Source organism: Colletotrichum aenigma (assembly GCF_013390185.1).
Source record: "Colletotrichum aenigma strain Cg56 chromosome Unknown KSG_Cg56_contig01, whole genome shotgun sequence".
NCBI lineage: Eukaryota > Fungi > Ascomycota > Sordariomycetes > Glomerellales > Glomerellaceae > Colletotrichum > Colletotrichum aenigma.
The window spans coordinates 3,499,921-3,525,157 of record NW_023500907.1 but is presented as its reverse complement, the minus strand read 5'-3'; the positions used below and the strand labels follow the sequence as shown (position 1 = coordinate 3,525,157).

The window sequence follows — 25,237 nt, the reverse complement described above, 5'->3', positions numbered from 1 at the left end:
GAATTTTCCTCAGCCTTGCCCCTCCATGATCGTCCCCCCTCCATCGACTCATCAAAATGGCAGTAAGTAACGCTCTTGCACGGTCGCTGCTCGAACGGAAGGACTAATACCTAGATAGACCCCTGACTCTGACGAGATGATAAGCTTCCGGGTGCCTCTTGCCCGCGCGGCGACGTCTCTGGACCGCTCGCTCTTCTCCAAAACGGTGAAGCTTGCGGCGGCGACTGTCAAGGACAACCGCAACATCTCAAAGTACCGCAAGCAGCTTGAAAAGTCCAAGGAGCTTCTAGATCTGGACCGTTTGGACTCTTGCCGCCCTGACCCTGTAAATACTGGTCTGAAGTGCCTGCTGTTGCGTCCAGGTGTGAAGCATGATGGTATTTCCCCCTGATGAAGTTGTGAGTGAGGGGTGTGACTAACACGGCCGACCAGCACCGACGACATGGGGCCCTGTCTTCCAGGAGGGCATCAAGAGCGGCGAGCTGTATGTCATTCCGTATGAGTTGCAGCTCGACTACGATTACTGGAGCTATCGTGAGTGAAGATTGTGTGTTGATTGGGATGCGGGCTGACTCATGATGAAGTCGACGTGATGACCTCCATCCTCCCTGAAGAACTTCACGTCGAAATTCCCGTGGGTTTCAACACCGCCGGACACGTTGGTAAGTTTCACGAGACTCACATGAGGTGCATCTACTTACCACACCAGCCCATCTCAACCTCCGGGACCGGTACCTCCCCTACAACAAGATCATCGCCGAGGTCATCCTCGACAAGAACCCCAAAATCCGCACCGTCATCAACAAAGTCGACAACGTCGGCGACGAGTCCGAGTTCAGGACCTTCGGCTATGAAGTCCTTAGTGGACCTGACGACATGAACGTCGAGGTCAAGGAGAACGACTGCGTCTTCCAGTTCGACTACTCCAAGGTCTACTGGAACAGCAAGCTCGAGCCCGAACACACCAGACTCATCAAGATGTTCCAACCGGGCGAGGTCGTCGCCGATGTAATGGCTGGCATCGGACCTTTCGCTGTACCGGCGGGAAAGAAGGGTGTCTTTGTCTTCGCCAACGACATGAACCCCGAGAGCTTCAAGTATCTCACTGCCGCCGTCGAGAAGAACAAGGTCCGTCTCCCAAACATCCTATACGACGTATCTCAACTAACCAACGCCTCAGGTATCACAATACGTTCGACCCTACAACATGGACGGCCGCAAGTTCATCCAAGAGGCAGTCCACGAGGTCTACGCCGCCTCAACCCGCGGCGACGCCGCCATCATCAAACCCAAACAGTCCAGAAGCAAACCCCAAAACCCTCCCCCCGAGCCAAAACGCATACCCGTCCCGCCGACAATCTCCCACTTCGTCATGAACCTGCCCGCCTCCGCCTACACCTTCGTCCACCACTACAAGGGCATCTACGCGGGCCACGAGAAGCTCTTCGAGCCGCATACGTCGACCAAGCTGCCCATGGTCCACGTCCACTGCTTCGCCCTCAAGTCCGACGACGAGGTGCCCCTGAACGACATCCTCGACCGCGTCCACCAGGAGCTCGGCGTCCGCTTCAAGCTCGGCGACGCGGACAAGCAGGGCGAGATGACAATCTACGACGTCCGCGACGTCGCGCCCAAGAAGCGCATGTTCTGCGCCAGCTTCCGCATCCCCCCTGAAGTCGCCTTCGCCACGGACAGCTGAGCTTCCCCCCAAAACGCCTGACTTCAACCCGGTCTTGAGGAGGACGAGTGAAGCCACAATTACGAAATGAACAGAAAAAGAAAGGCCACCACTCCCAACCCGACACGGCGCCCAAAACTCCATCCGTCCGTCCTCCGCGGCAATACCTCCATCAACCACTTCATCCTCCCTCCTCACGCCATGCTGGCCGCAACACCACCCACCACCTCCGTTCCTGACCGAGAACTCGCCCCCGGCCGTTCCAGAACCCGCGCCGCTTCGCTCACCGTGCAGCCGGTGTACAAGCCCGCGCGGCATCTCTTTCACAAAACACCAAAAAGAACAATAACCCGCCCGCCATCAATCACGCCCCCGTCCGCATCGTTTCAACTACCGCTGCCAACCTCCTTCATTTCACCTCGAGTACCGCGTAGGTACGTGTCAGAACTCGCCTGATCGGCCGCCTTGCAGCTGAGCGGGGGCCAGGTAGTGGGTGCGAGGTCTTGGTGTAGAAGTGGGTTGGTTCGGACTGCAGAGATAACGTGCTGATGATACCCTGACGGATTGGTGACGGGGACCATACATTGAGGCAGGCCAATCAATCAGAAAAGAAGACAGAGACAAGAGAGACGCACGTAAGGAGACAAGAAGCATCGAGGCGTCCCATCCACCCCCTCCCCGCCAGGCGAAGGAGGGGAGGTCGTTCTGGGCCGCCGCAGCCTCGCGAACCAACCAGCCAAGCCCCCAATCGCACACTGTCAATAACAAGCCTGTTCTATACCCAAGCAAGACGACGTGCATCCAATCCATCCATCCATTCTCCCGCATATGCGGCTCCCTCCTGCTGCCCGCCTCCACCTCCACCACCACTTCCTTCTTACATACAGGATAAGTGATAGATTAATCTTGACCGGGGAGGTACGGGAGACAGCAATGTTTTTGCATGTGATAAGAAACCCCCATCCATCCATCCATCCCCTCTATCCCCGGGCGCGGCAGCTCCGCAGCGGCGCGTCCCTAAACGACGATGCCTTGTACAGGTCCAGGCCTCCACCACATGTAGTAGCATCAACGAAATCCCAATGCCTCGCGACTTCACGGAACACCAAGAAAGAGCCTCTGCAAATCTGATCCATCAACACCTCTCACGCCGTGCAACCCTCCTTACCTCCCTCCCTCCGACGCCCCGTCTGCATCGTTCGCCAACGTCCCCTCCCCCTTCCCCCGCTTCCCAGAATCTCGCAATCTGCACTTCTACCACTCACACGGCGCTCTTGATGCAAGCCACGGCTTCGACAGCGAAGAATAAATGGGCAGCGCACCAAAGTCCCTTGGCCCTGAAGAGGCAGACTGCATCATGACATGTACACACCACCAATTCGAACGGCCTCTACTCCGGTCAAGCGGGGCTAGAACAACCGCCGCTGCCCCCCATCCAACATGCAACACACACACACACACACACAGAATCCGTCCCGTTCCACCCATTCCACGCCTCCATCCCTGAACCGTGAGACCTGTCAAAAATCCATGCCGCCCATATTCACAGCTTTCCCCGCGACTGGTCCATCGCTCTGGGTAACTCTCTCGTCGTGTCACAGGTCCCTTTCGCATCTACGCCAGCTAGGTGATGGATAACAATCACGCAACCTCGCAACACCACTCAGCTAACTAACACGCACACGCTCCCGTCAACCCATCGCCTCTCACATCTCCATATCCAAAATCCGTCACATCCCCATCTCAGACCACCCACCCAACCCAAACCCCGTATCTCCTCGTCTCCGTCAATACCACCCTTCCTTCCCTGCCCCCCGGGGGAACCCCGGAAACCAACCCGACCCGCGCCAGGCCTGACATCAAAATCCCACCCACATGTCACCAGCAATACCTTACGAGCATCAACGTGCTGACAGCTTACCATGCAAAAGATGCACCAAGACGATCATTTCCTCTCAAACACACCACAAATCCATAACTGTGGCCCCCGTAGAATCTCTCGTTCCAATTCCCAATATCAGATTTCGCGTATCCCCATCCCATGTCCCCGTCATGCACGACATATGCCGCTCTGAAGAGGGTCCCAATGTCACAGACAAGGAGATAGATGCAACCAGAGAAACTACGCAACTGCGCCGTATCGGAATACCTATTACAATAACAATACGCAACCGGTATTCCTTTAGGTAAACGCAACATTATCTGCACACATCTCCACATCTAAACCCCAGCTCTGCAACAACGCCCAGGACGAAAAAGACGGATGAACCGCCTCAACAACACGCCCCTCCTCGCCTCCTCAACACACCTCTTCTCCAACAACCAGAAGATGAAGAAGCCAGGTTCCACGTAACACGGCTCCACGAGGCTGACTGCTTGCATAGTCGCCGCCATTACACAACAACGGGCATACAGAGAGGGACAAACCAGTAGACGCCCTGCCACCTCGGGAAGCGATAGGTAATGACGTGCGTAAACGGGCTGAATTCGCCTTCTATCTGGTATACCCACCTTGTTGGTGAGGATTCTGTCAATTACCACAACCCCTCCGTCTACAAGTTCCAGGTCCCAGATCACCACCAGTCAGTTGCTCCACAGACTACTCACATCCGAGAAAAGATATCCCCGATCGATCAACATTGTCAAATCGTAACAGAAAATCTCAGACCACCAGGCACACTTTTCTACAGGGGAAATAATCCCCGAGAGCTGCTCCCCTCCCGCCACAAGACATAACCGTAGATCACACGTGCAAAGAACACGGAAAAGAAAAAAACAACGTGAACGTACTAACTCACTTCTCAAACCTCAACACCACCGAAAAGATGATTCGACATCTCCTGACTCTTTCGTAGTTGAATGCTCGGCCAAGATGCCGCGTTCGTGTAAGACAGAACCAGCAATGGCGCGGCGCCACTCCGCTGGCTCAAGGTACAACACTGAACAATCACGAACCAACAGCACCCCACCACCAAAAACGGGGCCCTCCCCCCTGGCTCTTAGTTAGCTGCACATCATAGAAAACGGGCGCTGGTCGCTACGCGTGGTTGAACCGACTAAAACGCAGCTATCCACGTTCGCGGCGACATCCTCTGTCTGCGTTAGTAAACGGAGGCGAACCATTCGGCAACAGCCCTTATCCGTAGTCCTCCTCGTCCTCCTACCGCGGTGGACAAAAATAAAGCAAAAAAGAGTCTGAGGAGGAAAAACCGGGGCCCCCGTATCGAATTCGACCGCCGTACCACCGCGAAAAACTCCGTCGCCAGCGCCTAAACCTCAGGACCTCCCAGCTCCGCAAACGGGGAGAGGCTTGGGAGCGCGCTGGGGGCGGCGTTGGTTTTTCTCCCACCTCCCCCTAAAGAGCCGCCGCCCGCTCGCCGGGAATACCTTCGGACACACTGGCGACGGGGCGGCGGCCGCTTCAAGATTCTAGGCACCTCACGCACGCTATGCCGCGGCGCAGCTGCGAAGGCAGTGATGTTGCACTCGACTCCGTTGTGGCCAAATTCGTCGTTCCTCGGCCGCTCATAGGCCGCGCCTCGGCTTCGGACCACCTTCGTGACTCCAAGCAGCCGCCCACGGCCATCCAGGTAAAATGTTTTGCCCACTCGGAAGAAACAAGTGTTGGCTAGTCGGACCATGGTTGGTCGTGATATCCGACAAGAACGGCATGCTGAGAACGCTTCCCAAACCGCCCCCGGGTCCTTTTCTTTTTCCTGGTTTCCTCCCCCCTTTCGCCTGATAATGATAATCCCCTTCCAAGAACCGACAGCCTCTGGGCGCCCACTGGCTGCTCTTACCTCACACCCTCCTTACCTTAGCCTCTCGGGGCTCCTCCGGTGATTGCGTGAGTAATCGAGGTCTAGAACGCCTCGCATAATTCAAAACGCCCCAAATAATTCGCTGCTTTCCCAAAAATGCTCCGTCCTGCGTTAAACACCAAGCGCCCCAAGCTGTGAATGACGTTGCTCCACTCGTTTATGCCGCACCCTGCGCCAGGCGCCGGAGCCTCGAGACGAGACGATTGCCTAATGACGAGCAAGAATGAGAGTGAGAGTGAGAGTGAGAGTCCGAACGAGCCGCTTTCAACCGAGCTGTCGCGTCTTTTCCCGGCATTTCACCGGTAACCCTCCCCGGTTCCCCGGTGTAAGCACTACCCATACTGCGCAATCGCAATGGCCCTTTGCCGCGTGCGCGTGTACGGCAATACTTCCTAGTACGCACCACCGCGTATGGGCAATACAGCAGCTCCGTACCTCGCGACACAGACACACACCTGTCGTCAAGACGTGATTGTCACAGAAGGCCCAACACAACTCTCTCGCACACCCTCTCTTGTCACACACCCATAGCTCCCGACCTCCCGGTCTTCCGGCCGGCCGCCCGTGCCTGGCTAGCCCTTGTTCAACCGCGATGAAGAGATGGAAATGAGCTGGAGGCGACCAGAAAAGGGGCGTCCGGCCATGGAGGTGATAATCCCGGGTGATTTTCTAGCAAAACTCTGTCCGTCAATGTTTGGACAATTTGATAGTCGAGACTGGCTTGAGAAGCCGAACTTCGTCTGCTCGATGCCGATGTCTCGAGTGGCGTGGGGTCAAGACCTTGGCAGGGCCATGACGTCCAGGCACTACGCAGTCAGGTTTGGTCTATGCTCATGATTGCAGCAGTTAAAGGATTCCCCATCATCGATGTCGATGCTCTTGCTTGCCCCAGCCCCAGACCCAGCCCCCTGAATGAGCCTCAATCAAGATCTCCGAAAGGCAGCTCGTTCGGACATTAGGGCGTGTATGCACTCTTTGCATTCAACCGCGCGGCCAAGTGAGACAGTAGCTGCTGCTGCCCCGCGTTCCCCAGCCAAGTCCGAGGAGATGGAAGACGTCAAATGCATAGAGTTCACATCTTACTTCTGTAGCTGAAGGATGAGCCTCATCGAAGGTGTATGACAAACCTTCCCCCCGCGTTCTTCAAAAGCTGCATTCCTTTTGTTTCCGCAAGAGTTCAAAGCTTCGCGGGAACGTGGCGGGCAGCTTTGGGTCGTCGTTCTCGAAACCCCGCGCGATATCAGCACAGGGAAGCCCTGTTTTGACCGTGCCAACCCCAGAAATCGACAGTTCAATTAGAGGCTCAAACACTGCACCCCAACGTCTGGGGAAAGACACATCCATCGATCGGTACTGCTCGGGCCAACCTCTGGGTGTGACGGACGAATGCCACACAGGCGTTCGAAAATGAGACGGGCAGGAACGGGGAAAGGATCTGCATACGAATACGGCGCACAGCCTGAGGGGTGAAGTTCCAGATTTGAGCCGCTGGGTTCCAGACCGCACCGCAACTGAGCTGAACTCGAAAGGCGGGGAAGCATTTTCAGCTTTCCGGTCAGACACTTTTGCCAATGCCACCGTGTTTGTCTGACGGTTTGCTCAGCGCCGAGAATGTTTAATTCGGCGGAAACAGTCGGCTGTGGACTCTTCCGCAGGGCCCTCGACGTAACGGTGCATCGCCGGCACCCATACGGCTTCTCTCCCGTTCGATGCACGGGCTGATCCCGTACACAACGGCCGACGTTACCGAGCTTCCATCGGCTCAACGGCTTTGAACTGGCTCGTCGCTGGATATCCATCGCCTCTTCAGTGGCTTTCCATAACCAATGTAATGCTTGGGTTGGATCAAGCTGACGAAAGAATTTGCCATCAGCGTTATGAGTAGTCTGATCTTTGCTTTGGCTTGAACTGGAGTGTACAACGTTGCGAAGACGGCCCTCTGCGTTGAAACTACCATCTTACTCTTGCAGATGTCAATTTGACCTCTTCAACGTCAAAATGTGTCAGTGAAATCCATCACTGGACGGCCACTCTCTGACGAGTGCAAATAACAAGAATGCTATGGACACGCAGTATAATGAAGTCAGCGCCAGCTGTGATGACGGAGATGATGCGAACAAGGTTGTTCCGGACATCCTCTTGCTGCCGCCGATTTGCCTTATCAATCTGACATGACCGAATCTTGTATTAGCGACTGAGAGCTCGGCTATTTCCAGAGGGCGCAACGAGCAGCAGGCAGAACGTTGTTTAGAACCTGTTATGTGTTCGTCAAGAATTCGCCGACAACCAGGATCTTTTCCGGGGCTGGCGTGCAGAGTGCAGTCGGGGAAAGGCGGGAGCGCAGATCAGCCCCAGCTCAACGCGACTCGAAGGGATTTGAACGCGGAGGCCGCTCCGCAGGTACTGTGGCTGCGAGGCGTAGGAATTGCATGCAATTGCTGCGCGATAGGGTTTCCTTGTATGGGAGCGGTATCGTCGACGGGTTTCGAAAGCCACTTTCGATGCGACGATAGAGTTCCAAGGTCATAGGCGGCTACACAAAGGTCAAATGACAACCGGGGACTGGCCCCTGAACAGGAAGTTGAGGCTCAATACGATGTTGCGCGTCCAAGGGGTTGCCCTCCTCGCGTCTTCGGCGTGTCGCAAGACCTATCTGATCGTCGTGTCTCCGTGGGGGGTTGGTCCTGGAGCTTCGAGATCGTCGTGATAATGCATCCAGGCCGCTTGGAAGCCTAGGGTCTCGAAGCATGTCTGCACACGGAGTTGCCGCATGCCTGCGGCACTGAGCGGATATGTTGCTGAAAACGAGTGAGGCAACAAGGCTCTAGACAGCAGGCCGATCCACTTGCGCGCGTAAGAAGCCGAAGGTCGCCGAGGTCCACACCGTCGTCCTATTGCAACAGCCTGCAGATGGTAACTCGCAGGGCTTTGTTTAGTCAGTTGTTGGTTCTGCGAGGGAGTGACTACGAGAGATATCGTGAAGTTTTCCCAAGCGGCGGAACTCCACCGTACCAAGACCCTGTCTATAAGCCGCGTCGGCCGGTTGATCAATGACGGCCACAGGTACGTGGCGTGAAGAACTGATCAACCAAACCAGTACCATTGCTTTCGGTGTTCGTCTACTTGAGTTGTATATGGCGGCATCAGCGTAGGCGCAAGGAGCATAGAGTGGGGGTTTTGCCCACCCACATCAACGGACCCCTGTTGCAGATTCGTCGAGTCTGGATGCTGGAGGCTTTCCCCGACAAGGTGGCAGGTGTGGCATCCTTGTTGAATTGACCAGGGCCACTGCGATGTTGCGTCGCGTTTACAACTGGCTAGGCGTCGACCCAAAATGATCGAAAGTGCCTCAATGTGACTGATCATAAAGTAGACCCACGATCTCTGGGAGCGTATGTGTGCCCGTTAAAACGACAAACCACTCGACGAGACCGTTGGCGGCGACGGGCTGCAGAACACCTGGGACATAGCTACATTAGCCTCTGCATATTATCGTCTCGGCCAGGTGAACGAAGCAGGCCCCTGCCTTTGGACAGAATCCCTCCAGTACGGTACAATTTGCGATTCCTCAGTTGCATGCGAGCATCCGGCGCGGCATCCATGATAAGACGATGGCCATGTCTAATGATGGAACAGTGACGTGAAGACCTCTTGGGCGTCTGTGCGGAATGGCTCATTTGGGTATTCCGGGCAACACACCAAGGAAACCAACGGCCACGGCTTCTTGCTCAGTTGTCTGGCTCGTTAACCGTCAATACCTCATGACTGCTGTTGCTCAGCTTTGGTGGACTGGGTCAAGACCGTGAACATTAAGCCGGGATGTCTTCCGATATCATGGAACGTGTGCGCAAGTCATCGCCAAATCCTCGCTAAAGTCTCGCCGAAGCGCTCAGTCATCTCTCTGGAGAAGTATGAAGTCCAGTGTCTGCTTGATAGCAAACGGGAGCATCGGCGGACATATTCCGTCTTCAGCGAGCGTAAACCCTGTCTGTCCAAATTACAGCGTTTGGCTCGGATGAAGTTTGGACTCTCCGACTGTCCATCTCCACTGAAAAGCCTTGAAAGCCTGAAAAGTGGCAGCTACAACGCGCCGATCAGGGTCCTGATTCCCGCATGGCACCCTCCCACAAGAAGGTTTTGGCGGAGTGAACTTTGCGGTAGGGCATCAGGGCGGTGGAAAGTCAAGCCCACTCTTGTCCAGCTTGTCCTAAGGATGCCGTCCGCTCCCGGACAGATGAGCGAGGTCTAATTTTGGTGTCGGAACCAAACGCGACGACGCCCCGATTGTTCAAATATGGAAAGCTGTACGCGCCAGTCTCCTTTTCTAGACCCTTTTCGAATGGGCTCAAGTGATGGGAAACAATGGATAGTGCCTTGATGCTTGGGTTTGTAGTCAGCGGCCTTCATTGTCTGTGAGATCAAGTGTCTGAGCTCCAGACTAGACACCAGCCGCAAGAAAGCCCGGTCGACGGTGGCTAGTCAGACATGAGCTGTACGAAACGATGATACCTGGCAATTTTGCGCGGCGCAGACTGTCGAACTGCCCTTGATGATCGGCAATGCCAGGGAGTAGCCGTTGGTGGTGTTGGGGACGGCAGCAACGGCACAAGGAACGACCTAGGTGTCTGCGTTCGTTGGCAGGCTTATCTTATCTCTGTTTTCCCCCTCCCCCCACCTCCAGACTTTTGGTGTCGTATGTGAGGTTGGAGATGGCGACCCTTAACAAACAGTCGTTATGCATATAGATAAGCCCAAAGTGGCGGAAGCTCTCCTCCGATGCAAGGGAATATTCCTAGGTTTCTCGTCTCCCACCACCGTCTCCTTAGTGACCGCTCCAATAAGTGGCTCGCGCCTGGCAGCGATGTCGCATGGCTCAGATTTGTTGGCGCTGGCACTGACCTGTCGAGCCCGATGCGGTGACTGGGCGAACTTTTGGCATTGTCAGAGAGGTAGGTGAGCCAGCGACTAGCCAGAGAGCGCAGCTGGCTAGTGACTTTGACTAGTCAGCACACACTGCAGGATTGAGTTGATGTGTAGAGGTTGCATACACAACCAACCTCAGCGACAGTACACAAAGATTGGGCATCTGTACGCCGCAAGGGCAAGCCCCCGTTGAGATCCGCAAAGCTAACCCTCTGCCCCTGTTGAATGGATGGAAATCAATCATAGGGAACGTAGCTGGACGGATAGTTGTGCAAGAGACTGTTGCCGTGGGCTGTTGTCTTCATCTCGTCGACTTGCAGCTCCGTACCATCCTTTCAAGCATCAGGGAAAGCCATGACGGAGGCACGGTCTGAAACATGCGACATCAATTGGATGAGTCGACGTGGCCGGTGTAGCAGGGAACCGAAAGGCGGAGAGAGTCAAGGCAGAAGAGTCTGGCAGAAGAGGTTATGACAGGGTGTGTTGCTGTAGTCGTATCTGTATGTCAGCACCTCTCCAGCAGGGGTCATGGAGTGGCAGAATGAAAGCCTCGTGGGTTTGATGCGCAACTAGCAGATACCAGCCTAAGGCCTCAGCTCGAAAGGTTCGTGTTTAGCTGGCGGGAAACTGAAGGTTCCCGCAGTCCAGAGACTCGAGTTTGCTTCAGACGGTGGAGGAGAAACCAGAGACGCTCAAAAACTGGAGAAGCAGACGTCGAGCGTCGGAGCATGCCGGGCGTGAATGTAAACGGTCAAAGAACGCAGAGAAGCCATCTTGAGTTGAACTGTATTGCAACTCACAGTACCTCAGTCAGATGGTGTACGCGTTGGCGCAGGTGGCAGGTTTCAATGCATTCGTGCGGTGCAGCGCAGGGGAGCGGCATAGGAAACACAGAGACGGTGGAGTGGCTGCCTATGTGCCGCCCTTCTGCCTGTCTGTCCGAGAGTTCTAGACCTGCTGAGCCAGCAGGGTCCCTGCTCCGTTCAGCGGTGCTGCTGCTGAAGTTGCGGCGGGTTCTTGTGGTTCCCGGGGGCTGTGTGTAATGATAGGTTACGGAAAGGTCGTTCGTTCAGCGGGAAACAACTGCTAAACACACTCGGTTCCGCTAAGTCGGCTCGACAGCAGTGAACAGGATGCCGGAACAGAGCCAATCCTCTTGCGCGAGACGCTGCAAGAGTGAGACTGGCGGGGCATGGGGAAAGGCATTCATGCCTCCGTCCCCGAGAACGAGCGGCTGGCGACATTGATGATGAGCCTGCGGTCTCTGACTAGGCTCCCCGGGACTTGAGAAGACAATCCCGTTGGGTGGCTCAGTTGATTAGTTAATGATCGAGACTGGAAAGCGTCCCATCCAAACTCAGGTTTTGAATACAACATGGTAGCATCGGACGTTTCCTTCCAGCGTCAGCGCCGTTCCACCGTCGCACCGCAGCATCGCACAGCAGAGGTATCCGTCCGGAGTTGTGGAGGGCCTGGAGGGCCGGGGAAGGATTCGCCCTGAAGCCTCGGTGAGTGGCGGATGGAGCTGCTGCAATTGGGGGCACCCGCTGCCCATGGGGATTCTCCAGAGCCAAGCAATTCAGTTCAAAGTCTCCCCCTCTTCCCCGTGGAGTCCCATCAAGAGTCAGCAAGTCTGAGCGAAAGCGATAGGGGACCTGTGCTGCCCAAGGTACCGAATTGGCTCTGTTCCCATTCGTCCGTTGCACAGTCCAGACTCCGAATGCGTCAATCGCTTTCATCGACAGACTCCGCGGCCGTAACAGTGACACGCGAGATGCCACGACAAGAATAGTCGGCGTTTCATGAGACATCTCTCCGAACCTAACCTCAGCCCAGCTCGGGGTGATTCGGGCGAGATGAAGAGTCAATATTGAACGAGGCACCGCCCCGGCTCTGTTCCACCGCAAGGCATTGCCTGCCATGAGCTTTGCCGTCGTCTCGCCTCGCCAGTCTTTCTCATGCTGTGCCCACATCTTCTTATCAATTTACACCTTCTTTGCATGACATGCCCTCCCCGGGCTCGGAAGACGAAGCCTTGATAGCACTGACCATGCTAGGTTTGGGTATACCCCAGAGTGTTCATCCTTCTGCGAGCCCGACCTTTGTCAACGTAACGGGAAACACAGATAGGCTTGCTGCCTACATATGAGGGGAGAGTTTGGCGGAAGCCGGGGAAGTCGAATCCGCCTTTGAATGGGTGTTTGCGGGAATTAGGCGCTCAAGGTACTGGATTGCAGAACCAAGAGCTTGCTGATAAGATATCTCAAGATCAATATCGATCGATGCTGCTCCTCGCGATTCCTTTGTGGAATGATGGTTTGTCTTTGATAATTAAAGATACCTATCCTTATTCAGGACCGCGTTAAATCGACGCCTTGTGTTACCAAGGCCACGCTAGTCCAGAAGCTCTGGAGTTTCTGTCTGTCAGAGCCAATCCTCTGGCATCATCCTCGTCTCTTGCTCCATGGGCGCTGCAGCTTCGCGGCACCACTGCCGTCGCATGGGGCAAAGGTACGTAAGAAAGGGCGAAATAAAGGGTCCTCAAGCCGTCGATCGAGCTCATCGAGCAAGTACCGGATGAGTTGCATCTAGCGGACTGGCCGATATCAGGAACAATTGGTAGTGGCCGAGAATGAGGCAGAAGACTGCAGCGGTGCGTTAGACGTTGTGCAGCTAGCTGTTAGTCGGCAATCTCACACACCAAGCTACTGGCGATTGGTACTTGACGGGCTGTGTAACCACCGACAGCGGACCATCGAGGAGGCTAGGATGGCGTCGAATCACACAGAGTTGAGGTTAAGGTGAAAAACAGAGTTGGGTGTAGCAGTAGTGTCAGCCGCGATAACGGCCTGGATTGGCCGCTAAGAACACGACACCGCCATTGTGCACGTAAGAGGCCAGCCGCCAACACCAACGGCACCTCGCGGAACATGTCGGGTGGTTGTGGTAGCAATTTTCTGGGGTAACAGGTGTTGAGGTTACATCCACGCAGCACCAAGCCTTCTGAAGACAAAGTTTGCCTGATGTTTGCGGAGGCTGCTGGCGACGCTTGCTTTTTGTTGGGTTTTCAGATGTTCCCCAGTGTACTATGCAGTATGTAATCAGCATGGCGGCGGCCATGACTGGTGCCAACCCTTCGAAACCACCAGCAAAAAGACGTACAGAGCCGCCGAGGTGATCGATCGATTGTGAAGCCTCGGCGGAGAGGGGGAGCTTGGAGCTGGAGGTGCAAATGGAGCTTGAGCCCGTTTGGCATGTACTGTGTGGCCAAGCGTCCGTTATATGAGACCCAAGGAACAGTTGCTGGCGGTCAGGAGAAGGTCAAGCTGGGACAGACGATCCTGGAGCTAGAGCTTGGAGTTGACGCAGAAGGGTTTACCGGTGTCCAGGCCTGCCAGGTGCCACTCCAGGCCGGGAAGGGGATGCCTGCAAGTCGAGGCCGGCGTGGCTGCCCTCACGGCAAAAACGCAGACCAAGCCGTGTTTGGGATTCCTTGGGCTCCCCTCGCTACAGGGCCTGAAGCTAAGACGAGCGTGCACGAGGCGGATGGCGATCAGCCTCCAATCGTGCAGTAGGGGCAGAGAATCGAGATGGTTGGGGTCGATTGGCAGAGATGAGAGGACAGCATGTTGGATGATGATGGCAATGATGCCATGGCGCGGCTGTCAAGGCCAGGAGATAGCATCATACCCCCTTATGGATGGGTCGTTTCTTGGTGCGGTACCACATTTGCCATGCCGTCGGAGGGGTCTCGAAAAGACCAAGACGTGTATCTGTCTCTGGGCCTTTGGAGGCATGTTGCGCTTGACCAGCAAGGCAAGTCGAGCGAGCGCGAGACAGAGAGAGAGAGAGACTCGTTAAGTCAACGCCTTGCCGTCGGGTATGTATGGCGATTGATTGTCGGACATTCGAGGGATGTGACAGTATGACCTGTCTGTACTTCGTACGGATATTTGGTAGGCATTGTCGGAAACGAGGCGGAGACTGTCGAGTTCCGAGTGCCCAGCCCCAGCAGCCACGAGGCCATCAATGGAGTCGCCGTGGGGGACATATGGAGCCAACCCAAGCCCTGTGCTTGTATCACCGAACGGCCGACCGAATGCTGTGCGAGGTTGACCGAGGTGAAGGGGCTGCAAGGATGTCGGTATCGTCGGTGGTTGAAGGGTTCGTGAAATGTCGATAATAGCAAGTGGTTTGACGATACCCAGGTAGGGGCGAATAGGCACAGATGGAAAGCCCAGGTACCTTACTGCGTAGGGTAGGAAGGCGCTCGACACTCGGATTCGATGCAGGAAAGGCAGCATCGCACTTGCCCGCGTACTTCGTAACAAATGGCATCGTCGTTTTCGCTGTCGCCGACACCTGGGCAGGAAGGAACCGGGGCAGAAATTGTTAGCAGGGTACGGGCTGCCCCGCAGTGTCCAAGTCAATGGTACGCTAAAAAGCAGCGCCGAGTGACAAGGCCGTCGACCCGGGGAAAGGTTCCGGTCATGCCCAAGGCATCCTTGGCGATGGCCCACAGAGCAGCCGGAAATGTGGATCACCTGCACCCATGCCATGCCTCCCCTCGACCCTGCCTGGACTGTGACTGGACTGAGGTGAAGTGGGAAGGAAGGTACGAACACCACACTGGCAAGTACATACGACAAGTCGACAAGTCGAGAGAAGGAGCTCCCCTCAGCCAATGACTTCATCCAGATACAGGCCGACATCTTGAGTTTTCAGCATCTGGCAGCTTGGATCGGCATGATCAGCAACAGAAAACATCTGGCAGGCACGAATGGAGACGGGAATATCAAGATGAGACCCTGCGCGAAGCAAAGGGAGAATGCACCACTTCCGCATATTATCTCTGATACTAGTGCATCAAGGACCCTTGAATATTCCCAAACACACGTTCGCCGCCGTCTCGTCGTCTGGATGTCGGCCATCGTCCTTCGATGCTGCCCTTTTCTTCTGCCCACCTATCGAATCCATTCCAGACCTGTCTTGGACCCCCAGCTTGCATCACGCGGCCTGCATACGGAGGAGACGGACTCTCGGCTTCAGCGGCGCCAAATCCTCCACGCCGCCCGAAAATCTGAAGCCCCGGGTGCCACGAAGAATCTCACAGACAAGCCGGTGACAAGGGCGAGACCAAGACACCCAAGGGAAAGAAACAGACGTCGTTTCCGCCAGAAGGTCGAGACCTCGCCAGCTGCGTTGTCCTCAGTGGGCACAGCAACGTGGAAGTTGTCCGGGGCGGGCGAAGAAAAAAAAAGTTTTCGAGAATATTTTTTGCGCTCCATCCTGACTCCTTGCCAGGATCTTGCCGACGGCCCCCTGTCGCTGGGGATCATTTGTCGCCTCGCCAATTTCCAGCGTACCAGCAGGCGGACAACGGGTCCTTTTTCTTCGCCCTACCGGAACCCTCAGACACTGCGGCGTCCGACCAGCCGGGGATCACAACTTGGCCTGGGTCTTAGACCCAATGTTCATCCATCGCCATTGTCAGTGCCCTTTCGAGTCTGGTCCATGGATACCTTGAAGCACTCGTCGTCGCCTCCGTCGTCAACTCCCTCAGTGCTATGCCTCATTAAGCCAGAGCGCATGCCAGCCGACCTCGTCTACGACGCTATCGTCTATTTCGACTTCTCAGCTCAGAGGTCCAAGTCGAGAAACAACCCAAAACGACCGCGCAGGCTGCTGCCGTTGGCACTTACGGCGCGTGTGTACCTGTATTCTGTTCCATCGGCAAAATGGGTTCGTGTCTCGATCACCTGACTTGCAAGACGTGATTGTCTCCGGGATGGTTTGAAAAGAACGACAAACGTCCCCACGTTGACGTCTTCTTGTCAGGGACACCGAATGAGACAAGTTGAAGCCTGGATACGGCGGAAGACCACAGATCAAGAGACTGAAGATCATCGGGGCCCACGCATCCCGGGGTATCATTCCTCTGCTCAGTCGGCCTCTCGGAGAGGCATCTGTTTCCATGCTTGAGGCATGCACTGTCATCTCGACGCTTTAACCAACAGTGTCTCTACAAGCACATCTCGATGAAGCTACTACATGCGCGTCTATAATTCGTGCCAGAACCGATACCCGGGCGTCTTCATTTCATCCAATGTGCCGTGGTATCCTGGGCTGGGTTTGCAACCTCCCATTTCCCCAGAACTCACCGTGCACATCTCTTGTGGTGCTTCCGTATTGGTACAGCACCGTGTCGGACGAGGGTGCTGCACACGGCGGCTGTCTCTGGTACCGGACAATCAGCATCCATTCCCGGCCACGTCCCGACGTCCCTGCTCTGCGGTGCACTGGCATTTTGATATTCAAAGCTCCACGAACCATCAAGGCTCTTGCAGCCGTGTATTGTCATTCGAACACACGTTGCCCCCCGAATTCCAGCGGCTGGGATTTTCCGCTACATCGTCTTGGCCAAGTTTTCTCGGTTCGCTCTCTCATCTGGCGGTGCCTTGCCCCGGATCGTCCAGTCTCCAGTCTTGTCTCTGAACTATCCCGTCGCCCGCCACGCATGTAGCTCACTTTACTGCCCATTGCCCGGCCGTGCTTTCCATGGAAGAGAATGTCCATCCCTTGCGAAGTGATTCAAATGGGCATTTGGGGTTTTTGTCTTAAGGCGTCCCTTGAACCTGGAGAAAGGCGCATCATTCCGCCTCCGCATCTCGTCACCTCGCCTAGCCGACTCCTTGCGAATTCCAACCCTCACTTCATTATCTTATCCGGTGTTGACAAACGATTCGGTCTGTCACAGACTCCCACGCCGGATTCGCCGCCTCGCCGTTTCGTGTCTCTCCTGCGCTGAGCTGCGTGCCCGGGCTTGATCGAGCGAGCTCCAGAAGAGACACTTGCAGATATATATTGTGCTGCCTCCCCCAACCCCCCATCGCGGGGACTACTTAGTTACCCATCTCTGTCTTGTCGGTAGTAAGAATCGACAAATAAGCATCGAGGTATGTACCACAGTACTTGTTCCTCTGTACGCTACATACAGTTCGCATCTTGCTTGCATCTCCTCTCCTTTGCCCTCGATACACTCCCACTCCCACCCCAGTTGTCGGTCTGGCTGCACGCTGCCACACTTGCATCTTGTGTGCGTGCATTGGCTTGCATGTCTGATAAACGCTTGCGCTGCTGCACTGCTCTCTTGCGCAGTGTGTGTAGCGTGTGTTGCGTTGCTTCCTCCCACCTTGTACACTCCTCGTCTGCCGTATCCCTCCCCTCCCCTTACCTCATACCCTCAGCATCGGCATGGTATGGGTTGCCATTCTCAACTGCACCTTTTTCCCTTGCTTCGCTCTCACTCTGTGCTTGCATCTCGAGCCAGCCAGCCAGCTCTCCATCCATCCAACCGTCCACGCATACTTCTCACACCGGTTGCTTGCTTTTACCTCGCGGTAGAGTTCCATTGCAACAGCACTGCACCTTCGGGCAAAGTACGTACCCGTCCATGTCGTCCGGCCGTAGGTAAGTCGATACCTACGTAAGGAGCTACCTTGTACGTAAGTACTCGGTGGCGTTCCGGACTATGGCAAAGTACCTTTCGCATTGCTGCTGCCGCACCGCACACTCACCTCACCACCACTCATTGCTGCCGCTGGTGCCCCGGTCCCTTCCCCCGGCTCCCCCCCAAGTCCACGTCTTCGTCCACGTCCATGTTCCACGGTTCCCACATCCACCAGTCACCAACCAAGCAGGACATGTCTGGTTCTCCAGTTGTCAATCCTGTTCAGTCCAATCCCCAGCCAAGTCTAGGTCACTTTCTTTGCTCGCTTGGGGGTCTTGTCTGGAGTATCTGCAGTCAGTCATCAAAGTCCCGTCACTTTGCGTATTCCGCCCAGCCCAGCCCACGTCCTCGCCTCCATCCGTAGGTACAAAGTAGTGTACTATGTACTGCCTGCGGTAGGTCCCTACATCACGTACATCCACCATACCCACAGCCCACGCCCTTGGACCTTCTTGGACAACAGAGGCTTGGAGACGTCTTGGGGAGGGGACCACGCCGTACCTACCAAAGGTAGACACTCACTCAGAAAGAGAGAAGGCGGAGAGGGGGTCCAAGTACCTACATCCTCCCACCATCACCCTTGCTTGCACCATCAAGCACCTTTCCCGAATAATAAGACGCAAAGGCAAAAAAAACTGTGTCTCCCACACACCCCGGAGCGTCATCTCCCACGCCCCTCTGCATCTCTGCACTCTGCCCCCCCCCTCCTCTTCGTCCCTGACCCCTTCCCATGGCCCTCGTCTCTCAGTCCTTTCCCCCCTGTCCTGTCGTCTCTTGCCCTGGCCGCCTCCCACTTTTTCTGTTCTCCCAGGCCAAAACTCCACTGCGCGGGCGAGACGAGACCTGCAAATCAGCCTCCAGGCTCGAACGTGCCGGTCTTCGTTCCAGCTTCTCGATCCGCTTTCCACCGACTCCATTTCCTATCCTTCCCTGCCCAGCATTTTACTTTTTTACCTTTTTATCCCTCTCCTCTTCTTAACCCTGTACCACCACTTTGGTACTTTTACCTATTCTCCCATCCATCCATCCCTCCCTCTCAGGTGCTGATGGCCAATCTCTGCCTTTAACTATCCACCTACCCGACTCAAACTAATACCTACGCCTCCCCTCTCCCTGCCACCCGCGCCAACACGGCCAGTTTTTGACACCCGTTTGCGTTTCCAATGCTGCGATATCTGTTTCTGCCATCGCTCGTCCTCGACCGCCGTCACTGACTTCGCCCACTCACTCGCCAGCCAGCAAGCAAGCAAGCCAGCGCAACACAGCCATAGCCAGTCTTGAGCGTCTGTCTACTTTCACGCCTCGCCAGCTACAATTCTCCGCCTTTTCCACTGGCGAAATTCCCCGCGAATCGCTCCAGTCACCGCCTTTGTTTCTTGGGACGCCACCGCGCTAGGTCCTGAGCCACCAAAAACCTGCACGGAATAACCAACGGCCTGGTGTAGAACGAATAAGAAAAGGGACCGTCATCCTCCCGCCCCAAACAGCCCCCTCTCCGCTCTTCCCTGCCGTCCACCCGATCCCGACTTCTTGGTCAACGATCTACGAGCTGCTGCTGCTAAGAGCATCTTGCCTACCTACAACAACAAATCCGTCACCACCAAAACCCCTCCTTGGATACTTATGATCGATCCTTCTTGTCCCTGCTTAGGAGTTGCGGCGACTAGGGACTAACGTTCCTCAATTCGCCCAAAACATTTTAACAATGGCTGTCGTTCTATCGTCAGAGGAGAACACCTACTTCTCCTCTTCCAACTTGCGTCGGTCGCACTCCCAACCCAAGTTCGTAACGAAACAGTCCGGCTTTCACACTTCCGCTTCTGCAAGTCAAATCAGCGACGCCTTTGCGGATTCGAAGGTGTATCCCGACTCTGCGCCATCTTCTGCTCCATCCTCTCCTAGAACCGCCCATGCCGAGTCTACCGATTTGTCTTGCTCGTCAACGCCCGCCAGCAATGTCTCCATCGCCTCCGACTGCGACGACACATTAGACCTCGCCGTGCATGTCAACGACCACTTCGTCATTCCTCAATACGGGGAGTCCGGCTACTTTGATCAGGTAGAAGACCTCGAACCACCAACAAGTCCCAGGACGGGTGACTCGTACACGGTTTCGCCTGTCGACAACGACACCGAGGGCGACACGTCTCGGCCAAACACGCCAGAGTTCATCCTTGACGTAGAACACGCAGAAGACGACACTGCGGTCCGCGCGCAACCGTCACGACACGTTGATTACCTGTCGCACAATTGGAAAGAGGAGGATATTTGGTCATCATGGAAGTTTATTGTGTCACGGAGATCAGAATACAGCAATGCCGCCCGCTTAGAAAATGCTTCATGGAGAACGTGGATGAAGGCCAAAAACAAGCTCAAGACTGTGTCGCCAGAAACGCTCAACTGGTTGGTGCTCTGCACTGCTGAAACCTGACTTTTACTGACCTTTTACAGGCTCAAGGACTGTGATGTAACTTGGCTCTACGGGCCGTTGCAGACGGGTCCAAATACGTTGAATCCTATCAGTACCGACCCTAACAGTGCCAGGCTGACGAAGAACAACTCTTTCGTCAACAAAAAGCCTATCCTCAAGAAGAGGAGCATGTCGGAGATCATGCTGCAGAGGTCACTTTCCGCTTCCTCCCTGATCAAGCAGGCCGCTGCAGCCGTCCAGGCCCAGGAGAAGGACGGCAGGAGACGACTCGCACGACCGACTTTGGAGCGTGCCTCAACCGACTACGTCACATTCCCATTTTCGTCAAGGAGGTTGAGCCGCGGGAGCTCAAATTTGTGCCCGTCCAGCACCTCGTCTGGCATTATCTCACCTAGCAGTGAGAAGAAGCACATCCACTTCAACGAGCAGGTGTCTCAGTGTATTGCGGTTGATATAAAGGGTGATGACGACGAAGATGAGGATGCCGACACGGAACGTTACGAGAACAGCGACTCGGATGAAGGCGCCATTATGATGAAGAGGTCCAAGACCAAGAGGAAGATGCCTCTCATTAGGAAAAAATCGGCAAAGGCAGCTGCCGCTGCTGAGGGCAAGACGATCGCCATGCTTCCGTCTACGACATTGAAGTACCGAGAAGACACGCCTGAACCACAAGAGACGGCAATGAAGCACAGCACCGGCGTCTACCGAAGCCCCATCATGTCGCCCTCATCTTCCCAAGAAACACTCCGACCATCAAAAGGATCTGGACAGTTTTTGTTCGACGACGACGATGATGAGGAGGAGGATGATGTTTCCGTGGGCTGGCAATCACCAATCAAGACCGACGACAAGTCAACGGGCTTACAGCGATCATCGTCCACCAGCAGTCTGAACGCCGAACCGGCTGGCATGCGTAGGACCTCGTCAGGTATGTTCATGCCATATGAAGAGGGGGAATCATCTTCCAACGAAGGCATCATCGGCCGGGTCATTGATACAGTTAATACAGCCCGCGACATTGCTCATGTTATCTGGAACGTGGGTTGGAGGAAGTGAAGAGGTCAGCCAAGGAAGGTCTCGGATTCTCAATCGATGAATAACAACCCGGCACGACGGCCGTCACCAGTGGATGTACGATACGGAGGAAGTTGGCGCTTCAGACACTGTTGCGGGGATATAATCGGCTCATACAAGGCCACGGATTCCGACGTAATGACACCATCGAGGGAATTTTCACGCAGCGGATCATCACTACTGGTCACGGGATCGACATGGATGGGAAACGGGTTGGGCATCGGCGCTTCGGCACAGCGAACATTTGGAACGGGCTGGTTACTGCCCTCGACACATTTGCAACTGGAATGTTGCGTGGGGGTCTAATGACAACACACGGAAACACGCATGTAACAACTTTAGGAGGGATTTGGGGAAAACTTGGTTGGTCATTGTCATCATGACCTGGCACGCAATTTCGGTCCAGGGAATCAGGGTTTTCAGCACCGGCGCATTGGAAAGAGGGCGGAGAACAAAAGAAAATGATTTGTTTCACAACACAAGAGCTGGTTGGGTCTCATCGGGAACGCTTCCACAGGGTGCTCACGGTAGCGTGGTTGCTGATGTGGGGTCTCTGCATGTCATGTCTCACGCTCAGGCTTGCGTGACCGTGGCCGGAAGACACTTTTTTTCCGGAGCAGCGCCTCAGACATTACATTGGGACATGTTGGCGATGGCTTACATAGAGCCTGGGGATGAAGGGATGTGGAAGGCCCCCAAAGAGTGTGAGCGGGATGAGACCCACGGCATTAGTACATAGAAATTAAAAAAGCTCGAGCAAATGAATGGACGCGGCGAATGCCAATCATGACAACATTTTTGTTTACTTCCTATCCTCACTTGGTCTGAGTGTGTCTAGCCGTTGGGCTCGTGGCCAGTGTTCTCTGTCTTCTTACGCCAATGTCTCAGTTCATTCGCTGCGATTATTGCTTTTTCACATGTGGGCGCTAGGGATGGCAGCTGTAATCGTCTTTGACCGCCATGGGGGCAATGCTCTCTATGCTTTGCACAACTGATATGAGGGTTGCCCGCAGCCGCCCGCCGTCCGATAACCTCCGCGGCTGCAGATATTTTCGTTGATCCGATCATCCGAGTCAAGCAATCCGTCCCCTCCCGCGGGAGGGAGAGGCGTCATGGACGCGGAGGTGATTACGTGCTCTTCCTGTCCCCGCTCCCCTAGCCCCCGGGACCCGTGAGGCTCTTCTCTTGCGGGAGATGGAGATGGAGATCCGGTTTAGTGCATGTTTTGGGGGCGTAGGTGAGGTTGGCGGGTGGAGAGTGAGGCTGATTATGAGGCTCGATGGGGGGATCTATCTATCGACTATCTATCCTTTTTGGAGTATCCCTGCGGTTGATCACTGGCGGTGCCATTGCCATGGTTTTGTTTAATGCTTAGTGATCTATCTCTCTGTTTGGATTTGGATTTGGTGAGCTGCTGTTGTGTAGGTTTGCGGTGGTGGTAGGGACGGACCGAGGATGGATGTGGTGGATGGATGGTCAGGGACTTTGTGGCTCGTGTCAGGTTGCGTTGATTGACGGGAACTGACTGCCCTGATGGAAGGGGTCCTCCGACGACGACGACGATCTATTTTGTTTCTGGCGTTTGGCTTGGGCAGTGGGTTTTTGTGGATGATGGGCGGCGGAGGGCGGCCGGAGCTATGCAGGTCTGATGCTTGTACATCCCACGATTTTTAATCCTTTCGTTTTTCAGGGTCCTCAAGGGTCCTGTTTCTCTACTGATGGTGGAGAGAGAAATGTGGCATTGAAGGTTATCTACGACCTATGCCGGGTTTTCTTGAGTCGTCATGCAGGACATCACACACACTATTTGCTCAACTACCGCGGTATGGTTATCTCTGTTTCCTTTTTGTGGGTTGCGGCTTTTTGCTTGTTTCGGTAACTTGGTGGTGTAACTTTCTCGGGCCTGAGTCGATGCTGTTCAGTAAGGTGAGTGGGATTACGAATTGGGTGTGAGAGTTTTGTTGTTTTGGTTGTTTAGAGGGGGGATGGGGAGGGAGACGGCTTGGACAAGGTTGCGGGTTGCGTTTGCGGCATGCCTTTGGACCTTGGGAGTTCGAGATAACCGGGGCAGTGCGGGAGCCAAGGGAGGGGGGGACGCTGAAGCCGGAGGGAGACGTGGAGGTGGGGGAGGGACCACTGGAGAAGGGCGGGGTGAGAGAGAAACAGAGAGCACGGCGTGAGAGTGTTCGGAGACTTTTGCGGTATCGGGTTTTGATAATGCACGATGAGGGCATGATCCCGAACGCCAAAGGGGCGTGGAGAACCCACGCCTTTTTTTTTTTTTTCTTCTCGTCCCTTGCCTGTGTTACGTGTACGTACGTTTTGCTTTCCGTCTCAATTCACACAACGTTTCCTGGGCGGTGGCGAAAAAGACAAGAAAAAGAGGGACTGCGGTCTGGATTTCTGAGGGGGGGTGCGGTGCGGGCGGCGGCCGGCGGCGGAGAAGGGGACCCTGAGAAACTTGAGAGGCGTGGTGTTTTACATACATGTTGGTGTAATGTTGCATGTATGTAAGCTGCAGGAAGGGTTCTTGTTATCTTGGTTTAATCTTACGGTCTGCGTTTTTCTTTGCCTTGTATTGCGTGCTGGTGCAGCGATGATCTTTTCGTGTGTTGCCCTTCGGAGAGAAACGTCGTTTCTGGGAAGTAGGGCGGTACGACTGGAGAAGGCGCCGGTTTACCTTGTTTTGTAAAGCGGGGGTCGGGGGGTGTTGATGTAGTACACAGTACCTGGCGGTGTTCGTGGCGCGTATGCGAGATACGAGGGGAGGTTCGTAGCCCTTCTCGAGGAAGAGAGGTGATTAGCAAAGATGCTGGTGATGTGTGCTGACGCAGACTCGAGGTGAAGTGGATTGTGGATGATGGAAAGGTGTCTGTGATGGAGAGACATTTGGACGTGGGGGCCGGCACAAGGAGGACGATCTAGCTACACGGAAAAGCGACCAAGATTGTAAGCTACGCAGCTAGGAGCTTGGAGCTCCTGAGCATCAAATTCTCGAGCATCGGGGAAGGGCTAGGAGAGACATGCTCGTATGTCCGAGGAGACGGGGCCAAGGGAGAGAGGATTAATGCAAGCCGCTGGGCAGCAGAATGGAAGTAATTGACATTATTTCATGGCGAGATACGCAAATGTTTGGGAACTATTGTGGATGGATGGACACAGCTACTAAGCTGTCAGTGTGTCTACGCCCGTAGCTCCCCGTTGTCGAGGGATTGACCAATCAAGGGCGTCAATTCGGCTGCGTGTCACTGTGCGCCCCCTTCCAGAGTGTTTTCTCGATGCGGATGCGGCTGAGGGATGGTGTGAGGGAGCCGCGTTCCTGGGGTTGCAAAGCGTGGCGGTGGTGGTTGTGGATGTGTGTCTTCCCCTCCTTTTCTTTCTTTTTTTACGCCTCTCTCTCTCTCTCTCTCCGGGGAAAAGAGTTTGGATTCCTTGGTGTGTTTGGGATATTAGATCCCTTGTGTCCCGCGTTTGAAAGGGCACAGGTTCGGCTCTTATCTGTGAAGTCTGTTTCTGGCTGGCTGGCCCCCCCCTTTTCCTGCGTCTGGTGTAAGTCCCTGGGTGCCGTGGGATGTGAGACTTTTTGACAGTTGAGGCGCAATGGTGGCGGGTGTTCTTCGGGGAGAAGCGTGCAGAGGGTGCTTGGAGTGGGTTGTTTTGTGTGATTTGAGTGAGACTCCTTGGGGATGGATTCGTCAATGAGGATGTCAAGTCTTATGTGACGTCGAGGTCCATGTTCTCCCAGTGGATGTGGTGTTTCTACGCTAGCCATGACACACGAAGTCACCTAGGGCATG

At 55.0% G+C, this 25,237-nt stretch overlaps 2 protein-coding genes across 2 annotated transcripts; both read left to right on the top strand.

Annotated features, from left to right (window-relative positions):
- Positions 1-56: 56 nt before the first annotated feature.
- Positions 57-1,699, top strand: trm5 (tRNA (guanine(37)-N1)-methyltransferase; the record flags this gene model as incomplete). The annotated part of the gene is made up of 6 exons (XM_037316205.1): positions 57-62; positions 119-377; positions 433-534; positions 585-662; positions 710-1,128; positions 1,181-1,699. The coding sequence occupies 6 exons, from the start codon at positions 57-59 to the stop codon at positions 1,697-1,699; spliced, it is 1,383 nt and encodes a 460-aa protein (XP_037184756.1).
- A 17,938-nt stretch (positions 1,700-19,637) lies between these two features.
- CGCA056_v000943 (Uncharacterized protein) lies at positions 19,638-21,422 on the top strand (the record flags this gene model as incomplete). The annotated part of the gene is made up of 2 exons (XM_037316204.1): positions 19,638-20,335; positions 20,384-21,422. 2 exons carry the CDS (start codon positions 19,638-19,640, stop codon positions 21,420-21,422), a joined length of 1,737 nt encoding a protein of 578 aa, XP_037184759.1.
- Between the last annotated feature and the right edge of the window lie 3,815 nt (positions 21,423-25,237).